We start from the raw sequence: 17,808 nt of genomic DNA on the forward strand, positions 1-17,808 counted from the left end.
CCACAGGAGAGAAAAGTGAAGATGTCAAGCCAGCCCTCTCTGCCTCTAAAGTCAGAGTAAGCTTTCCCTAGCCTGAGCTGCTTGTACCATGGCAGCTGTCATTCAAACCTGAGTGCTTTTCTGTCTTCCCACTGCAGGTATTACTGCGGAAGATGTCCAAAACTGCTTCGGAGGCAACCTGGGCCTGGAGTTTGAGGACACTTTTATCGTTGAAGGAAGTTTATCAGGATTTAAGTGCGAGAAGTCTGGAGATGCTAACAGGGGCAAGTGCTTATCAGTGGGTCTCCCCCAAAGAGAAGCCAGCCTTTCCTTGGGACACTCAATCCCTGCAAATGATTCTCTTCCCCACCTGATTCCATTTCTCTTGGTAGTCTTACTACAAGTACTAAGTAACCCCAAGCCATGATCAGTGTATAATATGTCTGTTTTGGGTCCACCTTCTTGCAGTAAAGCCATCTCAAAAATACTCAACAGTTTAAGGGTCCTTGCCATATTTCAAGGGTTAGACAAAGACCCCAGCAAGGAATGGGGTGAAAAGGGATGTGTAGATAGGATCTGTTATCATCTCATCAGGTAATGGTGTAGAGGGAGTAGGCAAGTCTCTCATGAGACGGGGTTATGACTCCCAAGTCCAAGCTCAAGGAATGATGATCAGTGAAAGAATGGATAGTCAGCATTTCTTGAGCACGTCAGTGTGGGTGTTTATACATTTATTTATTCACTCACCTGTCAAATACAAACCAAGTTCTTTTGAGGTAAGGGACAGAGAACTAAAGGAGTATGAAATCAGCTTATAATGTAGTAGGTGAAATACATACTAAATAGGCTTAAGTTATAACCATTGCTTAGGTTATTTATGCCTTGAGTCTTAAGCCAAATTACCCCATTTCTGATGATGCTTCAGCCTCTGTACTTGACCTAGCAAACACTTTGTAACCAACTCATTTTCTTCCCTGATTAGCCCATCTGCCTGTTTCCTTCTCAGTGTCTGCACTGAGTACTACAGTAACATCTGTCATAAAATCTGCAATATTTGATAGGGAGAGAGGGTAAGAGCAAAGGAGAGAAGAGAGGGAGAGAGGGGGAGAGAGATGGAGAGATGGCAGGGGAGAGAATTCAAGAACAAGCAGGCAGTGGGTAAACCTCTGACCTATGAATGAATGAGTGCATGAAGAACCATGGACCTTCCCAGCCATTTATCATCCATGTTGAGTTGGGTTGGCCTCTCCGTGTCTGCTCCACTCAGAAGATGTGCAGTTTCTGTCTACCCCATCCTGCAGTTCATCAGGTACCGTAGAAGGATGGACCTAGCTCTAAGGACAGCAGATGAACACTACTACAAATCTTATCAGTAGAACTTACCACCCAGTCCTTTGGTTTGGGGAAAAGGGAGCTAACACTGCCTTTCTCTTGATAGAAATACAGATGGAGAGCTTGGCAGTGGAGGAGATCATTTCTCGGGTGCGAGGTGGCAGTCCTGACTGGGGCAGTGGCTTGACACAAAATAGAAGTACCATTACATACCGGTCCTGGGGGAGATCATTAAAGTATAACCCTGTTGTTATCGATTTTGAGGTAAGTCTTTTCGCAGTTGAAGAAACCCTACGTCTATAAGGAATGAAAGTGAAGCCGACCAGATCATTTCATATTTCTTATTATGAGCCCATCAAAGAACAAGATTAAATGTAACGGCACACTGAACTGGTGCCCTTTCCCAAATCTGCCTGGAGGGAAGATGTGACATTAGACCAGACCCACAGGACAGCTGGGGTCAGAAACTTCCTGTCTGTTCAGGGTTCAGGTGACCACTGCTAGCCCAGAAGCTCTGCAGGGTTAGACATGAACACCAACTCGCATTTTTGCACAAACTAATTTAGAAATCACATCTGGTACATTAGGAGGTTATAAATTTTATTTAAAAATGGTACTTTATGAATAGCAATAGAACTTATATGTTAAATAACACTCCAATAGAGTAATTGGATGTAGTTTTAAACATAAGAGAAAACTTCAAGTTGTAGCACTCCTTCGCCAGAACAAATTTGAAAATAAACCACTTTTTATAAGTATATCAATGTGACAAATTTAATTCCTGTGGTGCTCCTGGTCAATGGAATGCAAACAAACAATTGACTCTCACAACTGCTCCCTAAAAGGAGGAACGCATGGTGGATCCTACTGCCACACAAGAATGGCTCTTGTTGCTTCAATACATGGAGAGTTGAATCCATACATCCACCCTGAGAACTAGATAAAACAGCTTTATATCCCTTTTCAATACCCATGTGTCCTTTCTCATCACCTAGTGTTATCTTCTCTTGATTTCCTTTCTCAGTATTTGTACTTACCCACCCTCACAGCTATTTACATATACATGCAACTACATTAATGGCTAGGGTCTGCAGATGGGGGAGAACATGCTTTTTGGGAGGGGCCACCTCTCTTGATATTATGATTTCCACAAACATCCATCTCCCTGGAAATTTAATCTTTTTAACAGCTGAATGATATTCTGTTGTTCAGAGTACCATGCTTTCATTAAAGGGGCAGTCAATAAATATTGAACAGATTAGAAATCAGTCTGAAAAAAGACTAAAGGAATTGCTTAAATTGCTAAATGAGCTGCTAGATAGTGTCTGTGTGACAGTGTCTAGATTTCAGGCTCATGAACTATGCTCAGTTCTCTTGCCTCTGCCCTAGCACCTTCCTTAAAACACTGATTCTTAGATGGTGGTGGTGGTGCATGCCTTTAATCCTAGCACTCAGGAGGTAGAGGCAGGCGGATTTCTGAGTTTGAGACCAGCCTGGTCTACGGAGCAAGTTCCAGGACAGCTGAGGCTAGACAAAGAAACTATGCCTGGGGGTTTTGTTGCCCAGGGGCAATATGGCCATGTACCAGGTCAGTACTAGGCAATGTGACAAGGTTGGTGCTCTGGGGACTTTGAGGAAGAAACCAGGGACCCTGCTAAACAGCCTACAGGGTACACACCAGCCCCCCAGCTAAAGGTCCTCTGGCCTGACATGTCAACAAAGTTAAAAGATCTGGCTTTGTCCCTGACCTTACAAACTGGATTACATTAGCTGTCAAGACAGCCCTTTAAAAACAGTTGTTATTTCAAACTTTTAAGAAAAGTATTCTTGTTATCCCAACTAGTATCTCCCTGTTTATGTCCATTTTTCTACATGTGTTTAAGCTTATAGATATTATGTCTGTAAACCAATAGATATTTCTAAGACATCACAACAGTTAAACCTAAAACTCTATTTTAACACCCCACTTTCTACAAAGATAAAAGGTCAGCTGGATTAACCTTGATTTCGTTTCTTCTCCAATAAGTAAGGGACCACTTTCACGCACCTGTAATTCACATAGGGTCTGAAAATTGCTATCATCAAGCTATTAGTGATTTGGGCAAAAACTGTAAAATTGATATCAGGAGAATATATATGAACTTTGAGGGGAAGGCAGGGTCACAGTTTGAAGATGGAAACTCTCTTTGGAGAAAAGAACCCGGGGTTTGGGAGGGAGCAAAGAGGAGTAGTTTGGATCATGGTTCATCCACCCTTTCCAGCTGTAGCCTTGGTCTATTCCTTCACTTTCAGCCGCCCACCCCATGCATAATATAACAAAGAATGCTAGACTATAAAGTCACAGAGGGGGATACTCAGGGAATCTTAGATGAGGAAACAGATCCACAGAACTAATGGATGCGCATAAAAGCCTGTAGTAAGCAAATGACAGCCATGTCCCATTAACTCTTAAATATCCATGTCTTCACAACTTCCCCTACCCCCTGAGACATGTATATCAGTACACTAAATCATGGGAAGGTTTTATCGTAGTGAAATAGAGCTAGTTTTATGCTTGAAAAGGAGAGTGGAGAGAGGTAGAGAAGGAGATAGACATACAGACAGACAGATAGATAGATAGATAGATAGATAGATAGATAGATAGACAGATCACAGATTAAACATATCAATTAGGAATTATTTGAGACCCATAGTAGAAATGGTGTCAGCAGTAACTATTTATTCATAGCAGATACTTAGATGGAGTGAATCCATGGGTCATTGTTTTCTTCTATATTATATACATTGTGTTAAGTATGTATTAATTTATGTTACGTTGCTTCATTACTTGCCTCTCTGATTCTGTTCACTTATCTATAAAATGGGATAAGATCATTGCCAGTAAATTTTGAGCTCTAAAATTCTAATATCCTTTCTTTTTTATCCCTTTCTCTTCCTAAAATCCACCAGTCCTCCCCAGGAACATTTCCTGAGAGTTATGAGAGGGAGGGACTTGAGTTTCGTCTGCTTTAAGGTTAAGGGGAAGCTGTCCTGTGGACTGGCTTGACCTGGAACCAAAAGTCATCTTTAATCAAGACCCTGGGCAGCCCATTCCATACTTATGTCCTAACAGCGGGCCCAATTCCCTGATATTCCAGTAAGTGATTATCTCTTGGCTAGGGTTCCAGCCAATCCTTGCTTCCCCTGTCTGAAGGCCTCCGAAATGGCCTCTGACCACTCACCAAGGTCTGTTTGCCGTGAGTCTTTCTGTCCACATTTCCAGGAACCCATCAAAGTTCTGTGAAGTGCCTGCCCTTGACTTCTGGCTGACCCAGGGTAGCTCTATCTGACCTGGCAAACTGCTTTCTCTTGTTGGGGCCTCAGGCTCCTCCCTTGTAAAATTAGAGTCCCACAGAAAACTTTCATTGTAGGTTTCCTCCAAATACATAGCATTGCAAGGGTGCTAAAGATAGCCAGAGTAATACAACTAGAAGAGCATAGTGTCTGTCTGTCTGTCTCTGTCTCTGTCTCCCACTCTGTCTTTCTGGTGTGTGTGTGTGTGTGTGTGTGTGTGTGTGTGTGTGTGTGTGTGTGTGTGTGTGTGCGTGTGTTGCACTCATACCTGAAAATGCATTTGGAGGTCAACGGTCAATGCCAAGTGTCTTCCTCTGTTGCTCACAAGGCTTGGATCTTGGTGGTGACTGGCCAGAGAATCCTCAGGATAATCTTGTGTCTGCCTCCCAGTGTGGAGGTTACATACAGCAGCTGACTGCTGTGCCTAGTGTTTTACATGGGTGCTAGGGGTTCTAACTAATGTTTTCAAGTTCACACAGCAAACAGTTCAGCCACTTCTCCCCAGCACTGTCCCTTTTCTTGCTAACACTGTTTCTAAAGAGAATGGCATGTTGTTGTGTATTATTCTCTCTCTTACACTGTTACCTTACACTCAGTGCTTTGTGTCGTGAGGAAAACGCACCATTCCCAGGTTTAGAGAGAAAACGGAACCTCTCAGCCACACAGCTAGGCAGCAAGCAGCATTCACTTTACTTTTCTAGGTGACAAGGCCTTGCCACATGTCATCTCTGTGGGAGCCCACAGAGGTTTCCTAGTGAGATCTGAGCTTGCTTTACACAGCAGGTCTGCATAAGGGGATGGACTAACCAAGTGTGAGGTTACCAGGTATTTGAAAGGGTCTGCACTTGGCTGTGCTGGTGGGAGGTCTTTTGTTCCACCCCTTGGCATTCCTATAAATAGCCCTTTAGAAAAGACAGAAGGGGCCAGTGGGTTTTGACCCAGGCCCTCCTGAGGCTATCCTGTGTTTCTATCTCTCTTTCCCTCTATATTTCTATCTAAATACTTCTCACTTCTCCCTACTCAAGAGTACCCTAGGGAAAAGTGAGATCAGGACTCCCACACATCTCCCTGGATCTTCACAGTAAAACCAGGAGGTGAGGTGATGACTCTCATTTTCAGATGAAGAAGGGAGGGTCACTTGACAAAGATCCCACAGTGGGAAGCAGGAGAATGGCAGACCTCTTATCACTTCTCAGCCCGAGGCAGTTTTGTGTGTAGGGCATTTAGTAATGACAGGGTTTGATTTTCAGGACAAGGGAGTTGCTGGCATCTAGTGTGCAGAGTCCAGTGATACTGCTAACCTGCCTGGCATACACATACACAGTACCACATGCTTCTGTCAGCACATTCTTCATTCCAGTCAACACTATGGAGGCCGGGAAAGCCTGCTTACCTCATATCCACCCACATACCACTGCCCTTGCATCATTAAGGGATCTGCTTCCAAAGGCAACAAAACTCCTTTTACCAATGCCTGTGTTAAAGAGTGACAGACAGAACAAGAAAAAAAAAAAAACAAACAAAAACCTGAATACGTAGACTTCAACCTAATACATGGTTCTGGCTTCCCAAAGTTCTGGAGGCAACAAGTGAGTTGGCCAGGGTGGCCTCTGGAGTATGGAGAGCATTGGTTTCAGAGATATTTGTATCCATGTTCAGAATGGTTCTTGCACTTAAATGTTCGTGTGATTCTGAGCTAGTTACACGCACACTTTGAGCCCCCAGTTCCTGATCAATGACATGGTATGCTTCGTGTAATTCACAGAATGGCTGTGAGGACTGGCCTCTGCAGCAGGACTTCCAGAAGCCTCACAGCTAGCCCTTGAGTTCTGAGAAGGTGAGCAGAGCTAAAAAGAAACCCCGAGTTCTTCTTGTTTCTGCAGATGCAGCCCATCCACCAGCTGCTGCGGCACACGAACCTGGGGCCTCTAGAGACCAAACGGCAGAACCTGCACCGGGCCTTGGACCAGTACCTGATGGAATTCAATGCCTGCCACTGTGGGCCCTGCTTCAACAATGGGGAGCCCATACTCCAGGGTACCAGCTGCAAGTGCCAGTGCAGCGCGGGTCGGCAAGGCCTTGCCTGTGAGCAGATGGCGACGGAGGGTAAGACCCATGCCTTCCACTCTACTCCAGCCTGGCCTGGGTCTGAGGGGCGTGTGTAGAAGGAACCTTTGGGATATCAGCCTCTTTTTTCTAGGTCCTCTCATTGATTACCTTAAGAATCCACAGGCTAGAGTTTTATAGTTCATGCCCCATGTTTAAGCCTTTTTCCATTCTCTCCCTGATATCAAGACTTCTCTTTGGTCCAGGTTGCTAGTGGGGGCGCCAGGAAGATTGTATCTGGAGCTTCCAGGCAGGATGTGCTCCATGCTTCTCTTGACTTCTAGTGGTTGTCAGCAAATCTTGGAGTTGCTTAGTTTGTAGACACATGCCTCCACTCTCTGCCTCCATAGTCATGCGACTTTCTTTCCCCCTTTCTCTTGGCTTTTCTCTCGGTAAGAATACAGGTCATTGGAGTAGGCCCCAGCCTCATTCAGGTGGCTTTATCTCAATGTGTTTTCACAACAAAGACCAAATTTTCAAATGCGGTTCTGTTCACTGGTAATGGAAGCTGGGAGTTGAATGTGTCTTTTGGAGGGATGCAATGGGTGTCATTATATAAGGAATTACTGCTAGATACAAAGTTGGAGCAAATAAGGTCCAAAAGTATGTAGCTTTGACATAAACCAACTCATTAACCAGCACTATGGAAGAAATTTATCAACAGGAGTAAACACTCATTCCCTTTAGGATGAAGTAGGGGGACTCTGGACATGAATCCCAGATAGTTCATAAACTAACCCTGGGACACTGGTGAAACACCTGTTTCTGGGGGTCTCAACTGCTTCCATCTAAATTTCTTTTGAATTCCAATCTCTCTCTCTCTCTCTGACTGGGGAGAGGAATCCAGGGCTTTATGCATACTGGGCAAGTGCTCTATGGCAGATTTATATTCCAGCTTTCTTTTCACTTTTAATCTTGAGACAGGAACTCACTAAGTTGCCCAGGGTGGCCTTGAACCTGTGACCTCCCATGTCAGCTTCGAAAAAAGATGGGATTACAGGCCTATGCTGCCAGGCCTGGCAAGCTCTAACAGTATCAATGCATATCCCAATACCTAAATTTTCAGCTTACCAGACATACAAAGCTACTTTCATATGATGCACAGAATGAAGGCAGAGAACATATACCTCAGTTTCATTTGGCTATTGTACAGAAGAACACATACACAGAACAGGGGAAGTCTGGATGGATAAATCAAAAGGTAGTGTGTCCATAACAACCCCAGACAACACTTTCCTTAGTGGTCAGGGGTTACCCCCTAGCTGATCTGGTTTTAAGATGAGATAATAGCGGGTTATCATCCCCTCATTGAGAGAGAATCTCCAGGTGGGAGTGCACCTCAGGTCAAACATGCCTTTGAATCAAGCATCACTGATTCTCATGGAAGCACACGTTATAAAATGAAATTATAGCTATATGCTCCTCACACGCCGTGTTGAAGATTAGACCAGCTAAAACACATAGCTGATTCCATGCTAGCAAGCAGAAGGAAGAGGCTGTTGCATGTCAGATGCTCTATGGACAGAGCCTATAGGGTGGCCCCTTCTCTGGATTCTTCCACTGCTCAAGAACAGTTTAGGTCTCAAACCACTGTCTCCTCTCCAGAGGAGGGATTCTGAGAGGAGAGACCCAGGAGAGTGAGGGAAAGCCTAAAGTTGAGAAATGTGGGTACAGAGAATAAAAACTACCACCACCAACTACCAGCTCCAAGGCTGTGGCACTGTCTCCTCCTGGGAGTTTGAGAAAGCCATTGCCTATTTGGGAATTGGTGAATTGGGGGGGTGGGGTGGGAGAGAGAAAGATACTCTAGCCTGAGATAGCCCAGCTCCAAAGTTCAGGGACCCTCCTGATTTCACCAGCAGGATATGCACTAGGTTCCAGCCCCTTCAGCCAGGCAACTTTCCCCAAGGGACCAAAGGCCACTTGACGGAAATAATGGTTCTTCATTCCAGGCCAGCATCATAGCAGCGCATCCTTGTGGGTGAGCCTAATTATTCCCACAAGAGCCTTATGAGATAAATGCTCTTGTTAACATAGTTTACTGATGGGGAGCCTGGGACAGGAGGAATGTTGGATAACTTTCTGAAGGTCATGTGGCTGGAGAAGGGAGGGGCAGGGGGCTGGACCCCAGGAGTCTGATGCCAGCACCCAAGGTCTTAACATAATGTTCACTACTGAGTCTGTCTCGTGTTATACTGTTCCCAAAGTTTTGAATGAGAGCAGAGACTGAGGCACTCTCAGTAACAATCACTTAAGGGAGTGGGCAGGGCTAACCAGTTCAGGGACTTCAGTCAGTGATCCTTGGCTTGGCCATTCTAATTATTCCCTTTCTAGGGCCTGGTCCACCCAGCAAAGAGATAAAGAGAAGAGGGGTCACTTAGACGACACACCTCTTGCAAGGTGAAGGCCAGACAGTCATGCTGAGCCATATACTATGGGTTGTGGAGGAGGGGCAAGATGCCAGTGATCTGGGTGACTGTAGAGGACAAGGAGCTCTATCCAAGGTCTCAACCCTTCTGCATCCATTCCTCTTACATTCAGCTAACTGCCAGCATTGGGAGGAGACCCAGTAACCCTCCAAGCAGGGTGTGGGTATCTGGTGGCCTCATGGCCACCTCACTGAACTTTCAGTCTGACAGAGATTAAGCTGGCAAGGAAAACTAAGGCAGAGGAATCTGTCAGCTTCCACAGAAACCCATTAGAGTCCCCGAGAGTTTCCCCAGCAAACCTTTGCCAGTAGGGACAGAGTCACAGAGGTGGGAGAAACCGAGACTAAGAATGCTGCTGTGGCTGTTCCATCAGGAGTATAATTACAGTGCTGGAAGGGCCTTGGAGATAATCTAATCCAATGCTGTTCACAGTGAGATCTGAGGAGCCCTGGGGTGCTAGGCCTTGCCCCAGGGGAGGAGGGTGAGCCCAATAGTCACCCTAGCTTCAATAGAATTCCTCTGCTTTCATCTGAATTAGATGTGGGGTTCATGGAAGATTTAATTTAGGAAAAAGAAATAGTGATAGAAAATGATGAATCCCATTAGATTAGTCCATACTTCTTAAATAATCAAAACCTAAGCCTCCCCGGGGGAGAGGGACTTGGAGAGCTATAGCCAGTGGAGCCAGCGGCCCTGGGTGGGGCTCTGTGTGCTGGGTTCCTGGACTCCACACTTAGTGCAAGCATTTGGAAGTTTTATATAGACAATCTGTCATACCTCAGGACCCATTGCCAGACTCTGAAGGGTTTGGCTTCGAAACTCACATACAGAACCTCAACAATCTGCTCCAGAGATCTCTAGCTATGTCTCTGCCTTGGATCTGCAGGGTGGCCATAGTTCTAGTTCCTTACACCCTCCAGTGACTTGGACTCCTTCTCCCAGAGGACTGTCCTTCCCGCCTTGCCCTGCTATCTATCTTCCATGCAACCATGGATTCCAATTTCATGAGATGGGCTCCCAAGCGGCTTCTTCTCACTCCGTCCGGAGTTTCAAATTAACTGTGAGGCAGCAAGCACAGAGGTCTCGGTTGGCTACCCAGGGCATCTCCCCAAGGAGGGACTGCAGAGCACTCTGGGGCAATAAGGTGGCCTTCTGCCCTCCATCCCCAGCCAGCTGCTCCTCCTCCGCTAACCTCCTCCTCCTCTGGAACATTTTCCTGCAGGAGCCAAAGCAGATGGTCGCTGGAGCTGCTGGAGCTCCTGGTCAGAGTGCAGAGCGGGTACCCGGGAAAGGAGGAGACAGTGCAACAACCCTGCACCCCAGAATGGAGGTGCCCCATGCCCAGGGAAGAACGTGCAGACCCAGACCTGCTGAGTACCTTTGGATGCAGGCTGGGAAGTCTGTGGATGCTGCTAACTGGCCTGCCTACTAGGTAGGACTGATTGCTGCTCCAAGTGACTGCAAACCAACAAAGACCATTCCCTTCATATACTCATGGATTGTTTTCTAGTATGAACCTCATGATTCTTAGCCTCTACCAAGTACCTGGTTCCAAAGCTGTCTCCCTGTTTCAGGGGGTTCTTACCCTGCACTTCTCAGAACCACTTTCTATCTTACTAGGTTCAGGGTGCTTAACAATAAACCAGCTGTGGTTTAGACATATCAGAAATTATTCCTCACAATTCTGGGGGCAGAAGCTGCAAGATCAGGGTTCCAGCAGGTCTAGGATCTCAGGAGGCTGCGTCCACTTTATATATGTCCTTTGTTGTGTTCTCCCATGGTGGAGGGCTGGGGAGTCTCTGAGACCCCCCTAATAAGGACACTAGTCCTACCCATGAGAACTTTGCCTTCAGGACTTAGTCAACTCTCAAAGGCCAGCCTCCTCCTGCCACACCAGGTAGAGGATTTCGATTTCCATGTATGAATTTAGAAAGACCCCAGCATTTGGACCCCAGCACATCTCCCATGACCCTCTAATCTGTCTTCTCCCAGGAAGCAATCATATTTCAAGGCAGTAACTGGGCAGGTTTCATTCAGCACAGTATCTTCAGATGCCAAGGCTGTGTGTCGCAGATCACGGGGACCTAGTCAGTAACAGTCGCTGGGACACGTGAACAGACCAGTCCAAAGGTGAGGCCTGCACTGGTCAGCCTCCCAGAGCTGCAGGAAGACTTGGAAGAGTCAATCCATGAAGATCAACACACAGTCCTTGCCCTTCCCGAGAAGAGCCAATCCCACCAGCCAGCCCGGTGTTCCCATGGACCCTAAACCCTGTACTTGTTCAGCTTCATTGGCAATGCCTTAGTTAGGGTTTCTATTGCTGTAATAAAACACCATGAGCAATAACAACTTGGGAGGAAAGGATTTTTTCAGCTTACATGTCTCACTCACAGTCCATCATGAAGGGAAGTTAGAGCAGGAAGTCTGAAGCAGAGGCCATGGAGGCGTGCTTGCTCAGCCTGCTTTCTTATACCATCCAGGATCACCTGCCCAGGGATGGCACCACCTGCAGTGAATTGGGCCCTCCCATATCAATCACTAATTTTAAAAATACACTACAAACTTCACTCGCAAGGCCAGCCTGGTGGGGGCATTTTCTCAATTGAAGTTCCCTTTTCCAAAATGCATCAGGGTGACATAAAACTAACTAAACATCTCAGGCTTATAACCTGGCCTTCTCTTCAAAGCTGGTAGAATTCATAGAGACGAAGCCTTCAGAAACAGAGGGCCAACTGTATATGTGAAAAAGCAGAGACTCTTGGGCCATTGGAAGTGACTTGTTAACATCAATACATGTATCTCCCAAATGAATGTAGAAGGAGAAGACGTGAGAGAGGGCAGTCTTCCCACGGTATGTATCAGAGGCAGGCATGGGGTCCACCTGGACCTGGATGGACTTTTCCATAGATCAACAGGGAGGAACCTTTTGAAAAAGAAGTCCAGCCTAAGACAAAGCTTGAGGGTAAGAAAGAACATGGGGAAGGGAGGACTCACAGGTGTGTATGTGTTGGGGATGAGGAGTGGGAAAGACAGCTACCAAAGAAAATCAAGTGTATGAGGCCCATCGCAGCAAATTCTTAGCATCATTATTGTGATTCCCATTGATAAAACATGTGGTTCAGGGGTTTATCTAAATAAAAGTGGCTCTTCTCTCTGAAAGAATGAATAAAGGCTCTGTTCTTGCTTTCCATCATGTTGTGTGCTTTCCCCCTTTAAAATTTGTTTACATTAATGATTAGCCCACATTCACGAGCTGGTGATTAGTAGCAGCTCCGTGTTAGCAAGTGACCGGAGGCCAGGTGGGAGAGGTTGAGTGGGCAATTGATGAGGACTTTCAATCTTGCTCTAAACACTCGCTTCAAAGCGCCCAACCTTGGCTGCACATAAGAATCATCTGGGGAATTTCATAAACCCTGATGTCCAGAAGCGGCATCCCAGACCAATTAAATCGGAATCACCGGGGGCAGGAGCCAACCATCAGCAGTTTCCAGTGCTCCCTCGGCAATTCTAAGAGCAGGCAAGGTTGACCACCATTGAGAGTGGAAAAGTCATTATGTGCTCACAAGGAATGGGGTGTATGGCACACAGAGGGCCAGGGGCAGAAAAGCTTGATCTTTGCTATTTTATGTAGGCTTATCAAGGACCTCTCAAGATTTGTTTTGCGAGGTCTATGCCACAGTTACAGACACTGCATCTCGTGAGTCAGAGCTGTGGGCCAGATATTTCATGCACTAGTTCAAGCACTTGTCCCCCTTGGCCCCCTGCTCTACTGCTCTATGCTGTCTGCCATTGGAGGGTTCCGCAGGGTAGTTTGCGGTGCTCAGGGCAGGGGAGGAGATGAAGCAGGGAGCCTTGTCAGGGGTCAGTGTAGTAAACCTGGGAGCAAGAGGGAAACTTCACCGGAAGACACTAAAGGCTCACACGTGAGCCCAGATCACCAGCTAAACACAGCAGAATTAGAAATGAAAAGCAAGCAGCCATGGCAACCTTTTACTACATCAGCCGCGCCTTCCTCCACAGTGATTCTCCCAATGCATTTCCCCTGGGTCCTTTCAGGAGATCTATAATCTCAGGTTTTATAGGGAGTGGTGTGTAAACACACAGTTCAAAGTTATACTCTTCAGCTTGACAATGTGTCTTCTGAAAAGTAAATTAACGACGGAGAGGAAAGCGGTAAGGAGAGAGGCTTCCTTCCTTCCTTTTCTTCTTTGCGAGGGAGATCGAAAGAGTTTCGCACTCAGGGAATCTCTTCCGAGCTACTATGCCTTTAGGGGGAGAAAATGGCCACAGAGGAAGGGCAGGCTTCGGAAGCCACACTGCAGATATGAGGGATGCCTCAGAGAAGCCTCTGTGCTTCACAAGGATGGGATGGTGATACCGACTAATAGAAAGGCATCCCACTGCCGTGAAGGCGGGCTCCACTGTCGCCCTTCTACTTCAGAACTGGGCAGGCTAGGACTGGGAATGGGGCTCAGTTAATAGAAAGCTTGCCTAGCACTCATGAAGTCCTAAATTCAATCTTTAGCACTTCATGTCTTAGTGTTCTCCTGCTGTGAAGACACACCATGACCATGGCAACTCTTCTAAAACGAAAGCATTTCATCGGGGCTGGCTTACAGTTTTGGAGGTTCATTGTTGTCGTGGTAGGGAACATGGCGGCGGGCAAGCAGACACAGCAAACAACTGAAGAGTTCTTCATCTGGATCCGTGGAGAGCAGGAAGAGAGAAAGAACCGCTGACTCTGGCTGGGCCTTCTGAAACCCCAAAGGCCACACCCACTGACACACTTCCTCCAAAAAGGCCACACCCACACCAACTGACCACACCCACTCCAACAAGACCACACCCACTAGAACAATCCTTTCAAATAGTGCTGTGCCCTAAGCATTCAAATATATGAGCCTATGGGGGTCATTCTTATTCAAATCACCACACTATAAAAACTGAGAATGAGCGCTCACTAGTAGGTAGGAGCAGGAGAAAGAGAAGCTCAACTATGTAGCAAGTTCAAGACCAGCTTAGGGTAGAAGCAGTTACTGTCTCAAAGAAAATCTATTTTTATAGTCATACAAATTTGTTGTCTTAATATTGTGAGGGCCTGAAGTTTGAAAGAGGACTCACCGATATAAATAAAGTTAATTGGTTGTAATAGTTGTAATTACAATAGCTAAGTTGTAGAACCCACCCAAGTGTCAAAAAACAGAGGAATGCACAAAGAAAATGATTTTTCCAGCCCCCAAAAATGAAATTATGTTGTTTGAAGAAAATGGATGCAGCAGCAGATAATCATATTAATTAAATTCAGCCAGTCTCAAAAAACAGATTTCCTGCTAGGTGGTAGTTTTGCATACCTTTAATTCCAGCATTCCAAAAAGGCAGGTGGATCTCTGTGAGTTTGAGGCCAGCATAGTCTACAGAGTGAGATCTAAGATGGACAGGGCTACACAAAGAAACCCTGTCTCGAAAAACCAAAAACCAAACCAAACCAAAGCAAAACAAAAGCCCAACCAGATTTTCTCTATTGGTGGTTCCTGGATTGTACATAGATACATAAAATCATGTTTGTATATATGACATGAAAGTAGAAGCGAGGGGCTGGCTGGATTGGTTAAAGTACTTACTGTTCTTCCAGAGGACCCAAGTTGAGTTCCCAGCATCCACTTTAGGAGGCTCACAACTGCCTATAACTCTAGCTACAGGGATCTGATGCCCTCTTCTGGCTTCTGTGGGCATTGCATGCATGTGGTGAGTACACACACAAATAAAAAACAAATCTTTTTTAAAATGTAGAAATAAAATTGTCTAGGGGAACAAAGGGAACTAATGAGAGAGGAGAGGATGTATGTGGGAGGAATATGCTTAATATATATATATATGAAAATATTCTTCTAAACACAGTACCACATGCATCTAATATTTTAAGAAGAAAAATATTTATCAGTACAATCATGCATACACATACAAATAAAGCCATAAGGGCTATGATCCTCTGTAAGACTTAGGGGACCATTTATTCCATGCATTCTCCAGCTTCTGGAGTGACTACATTCCTTGGCTAGTGGTCCTTGCCTCCAGAAAAAAAATCTAATCTAACAACAACAACAATAGTAATAGTAATAATCAAAAGAAATTTTAAAAGAAAAGAGAAATAATAAAAAGAAAATAAAATGTCAGGCTAACTTCCAGTGATATCTAGTGCACAGGCCACTGCTGGGTGCAGGAGGTGCTGAGCCTTACACAGACCCTTGAGTACAAGAACTTAGAATCCAACAGAGGAGGCCTATGGACAATGGCAATGGGTCCCTAACTAGAGGAAGCCCAAGGGGCCCTAGAGAAAGTCTAGTCTGGGAATCAGGGAAGACAGCTGGAAGACAGGCAGCCAGCTGAGCCCTGAAAGAGTGACAGGTAGAAGAGCAGCACATGTCACAAGAGGGGACACACAGAGGCCCAATGGAAGTCACAAACTAGCAGCCCATGGATGTTCTGCCAGCTCTGAGTGGTGCATGTCCATCTCAAGCTGCGGCTAGTGAGTTGGACCTCATGTGTGGTCACGAGTCTTCCTGTGAGTAGCAGGTGCTGCATCTCATAGCTTTTCCTGGCCACCTTCCTCGGATTTCTGTGCTCTATAATCATAAACGCCAAATTCATGGCTGACTGTCTGATCTAAGGCCTGTATACCACTGTACCTTCATTGTGTTTTTTAGATACCCTTAAATCCACTTGATGTACAAAGACCTCTGTGACTAGTCTTCATGTCTGCCTCTGATCCCAGCTTCTTCCTCCTCCCAGATTATTTGGGGCATGGCTTAGGTTCCTTTCCCAGAAAGCCAGCCTAGCTACTCCTATGACTCCACAGCTCATCAGGTATATGACCCTGTGTGGCTGTCTTCCTACATGTTCCATGTCCTATCACCATAGCCTGCTTGTCTGTCCCATCCAGTGACTTCCAAGACAGACAGGGACTTCTTATGTCCTCTTGGCTTTTAGAACCCTAGCAACTAAGATATATCCCTCCATTCTCCTCTTGTCCTTTGGTACCAAAGGCCGAGCCTAGCATGGCCTTTGTGTTTGGCTGTAGAAAGTTGTTAGAAAGAGTCTCAAAGGAAGACACTGAGCAGGATTCCCGAATCCCATGACCTTCACAAAGCATTAGAGGACAGCCAAGTCCATAGCATCCTGGAGGCACAAATTAAAGAGTAAGCCTACCCCTTTCCACCTTAGTGAAAGAAAGTCTATCAAATCAAATTAAAGGTCCCTTATTCATGGCCTTGGGATTTCCCCCTTCCACTGGAGAGATAAAGAAAAATATGTCTCCTTCCTGTATTAACAGCTTAAAATGTGAGATAAATCCTCCCATCCTAACCTGTTTTTAACAAATAGACTTGGCTGTCAGGTGGCATGATACATGTCTGACAGATCTATTTATCCATTCTATTTCTTTAGAGATAACACTGAGAAGTTTTATCTGTTATTTGCCCCCCTCCCTGACTCTCATTTTCCTAACCAAGCATGTGGAGCCAGCAGTTGATGGATGGATGGTGTTTGGGATGAAAGGGGCCAGAATCAGATCGCTTTTGGGATGTGAACAAACTGGATTATTAACAAGGAGTCATTGGGCAGGAGCTGGTGGGGGAAGCTGAGTGGATCCCAGACAATGGCCAGTGATGGATGGAGGGACACCTGGGGCTGCAAGGTGTGGACTTGAGATAACTGGTGGCCGCTGCTGGGGTGATAATGGGAGTGCCCGGGCTCTGTGCCGATTCCTGCTTCAAGGCCAATGTCAGGCCAGACACTTGACTCCTGCTGAAAATCCTCCAAGAATTCCCCTCTGTACATAGGACCATAGTTCCTTCTCTCTTTTCTCTCTATAAAATGTATGTCCATGCTCAAGGAAGCAGTTGGCAGGGAAGTAAAAAGAGGCAGAAAATGGACAGGGCCCTTTCATACAGCACCCAAGCATAGGAAGTGAGTTTAGCATCTGCCTTGTGCCAAACACTCCTGAGTGATGCCTTCCCTTAGTATATGCCATGTCATAAAATGATCACACATGTGTCACATGCATGAAGGACACTAAAGAAGAGAGGGTACATAACTTGGGGAAAAAAGGGTCTTCTGTCTGCCACAAAGACCCCCCCCACACACACACATCCATTAGGTTTGTGTTCTGTGGGGCTGGCAGGCCAGGGTCCTCACTGTGAGTGAGTGGGCATACCAGTGATGGCCCTGTGACAAATCTGGGTCTGCTTCATTTGTAGTGGAAGGCTATGCAGAACAGCCAAAGCAGCCTTGGACTGGACTGCACAGGCTGCTTTGGAGCTGTGTGGTCTCAGGGAAGTCATTCAGTCTCTCTGAGGCTGTCTTGCCACCTGTCACAGGCAGACAATAAATCTGCCTCTTGCAGACACTGAGAGGATTAGGCCTGGATTAGGTATGTGACGTTCTTTGTCGCTGGAAATGGTCTCTGCAAATATTAGTTATTATGCTGTTACATCTCCCTTAATAACCCAGAGCTTGGGAGGGAAAAGCCCTCCATGGCCTTTATTAAGATCTCCCTAGGAGCTAAGCAATTTTATGTCCTTTTATTCTCCTATGTAGTAGAAGGCTTTTGCATTGAGAGGTCTTTAAAGCA

At 45.9% G+C, this 17,808-nt stretch overlaps 2 protein-coding genes across 3 annotated transcripts in view; one reads left to right on the forward strand and one right to left on the reverse strand.

Annotated features, from left to right (window-relative positions):
- The window catches only part of C8a (complement C8 alpha chain), a 59,631-nt gene extending 48,594 nt beyond the window's left edge, over nt 1-11,037 (forward strand). The window contains exons 8-11 of one of the 2 annotated variants that reach the window (XM_052718294.1): nt 138-277; nt 1,432-1,575; nt 6,528-6,750; nt 10,402-11,037. In XM_052718294.1, the coding sequence (XP_052574254.1) occupies nt 138-277; nt 1,432-1,575; nt 6,528-6,750; nt 10,402-10,553 (659 nt within the window). In that variant the 3' untranslated portion in view covers nt 10,554-11,037. Of the gene's footprint in view, nt 1-137; nt 278-1,417; nt 1,576-6,527; nt 6,751-10,401 lie in introns of both variants that reach the window. The other variant, XM_052718293.1, reaches the window with a different exon arrangement.
- C8b (complement C8 beta chain) overlaps nt 1-17,808 on the reverse strand; it is a 103,001-nt gene that overhangs the window by 48,639 nt on the left and 36,554 nt on the right. Inside the window, exon 12 of the mRNA XM_052717196.1 lies at nt 13,797-13,878. The gene's annotated coding sequence lies outside the window, so the exon portion shown is untranslated. The remainder of the gene's footprint in view (nt 1-13,796; nt 13,879-17,808) is intronic.

This window comes from Peromyscus californicus, unplaced genomic scaffold, assembly GCF_007827085.1.
Source record: "Peromyscus californicus insignis strain IS unplaced genomic scaffold, ASM782708v3 Scaffold_5__1_contigs__length_169319896, whole genome shotgun sequence".
NCBI classification, from domain to species: domain Eukaryota; kingdom Metazoa; phylum Chordata; class Mammalia; order Rodentia; family Cricetidae; genus Peromyscus; species Peromyscus californicus.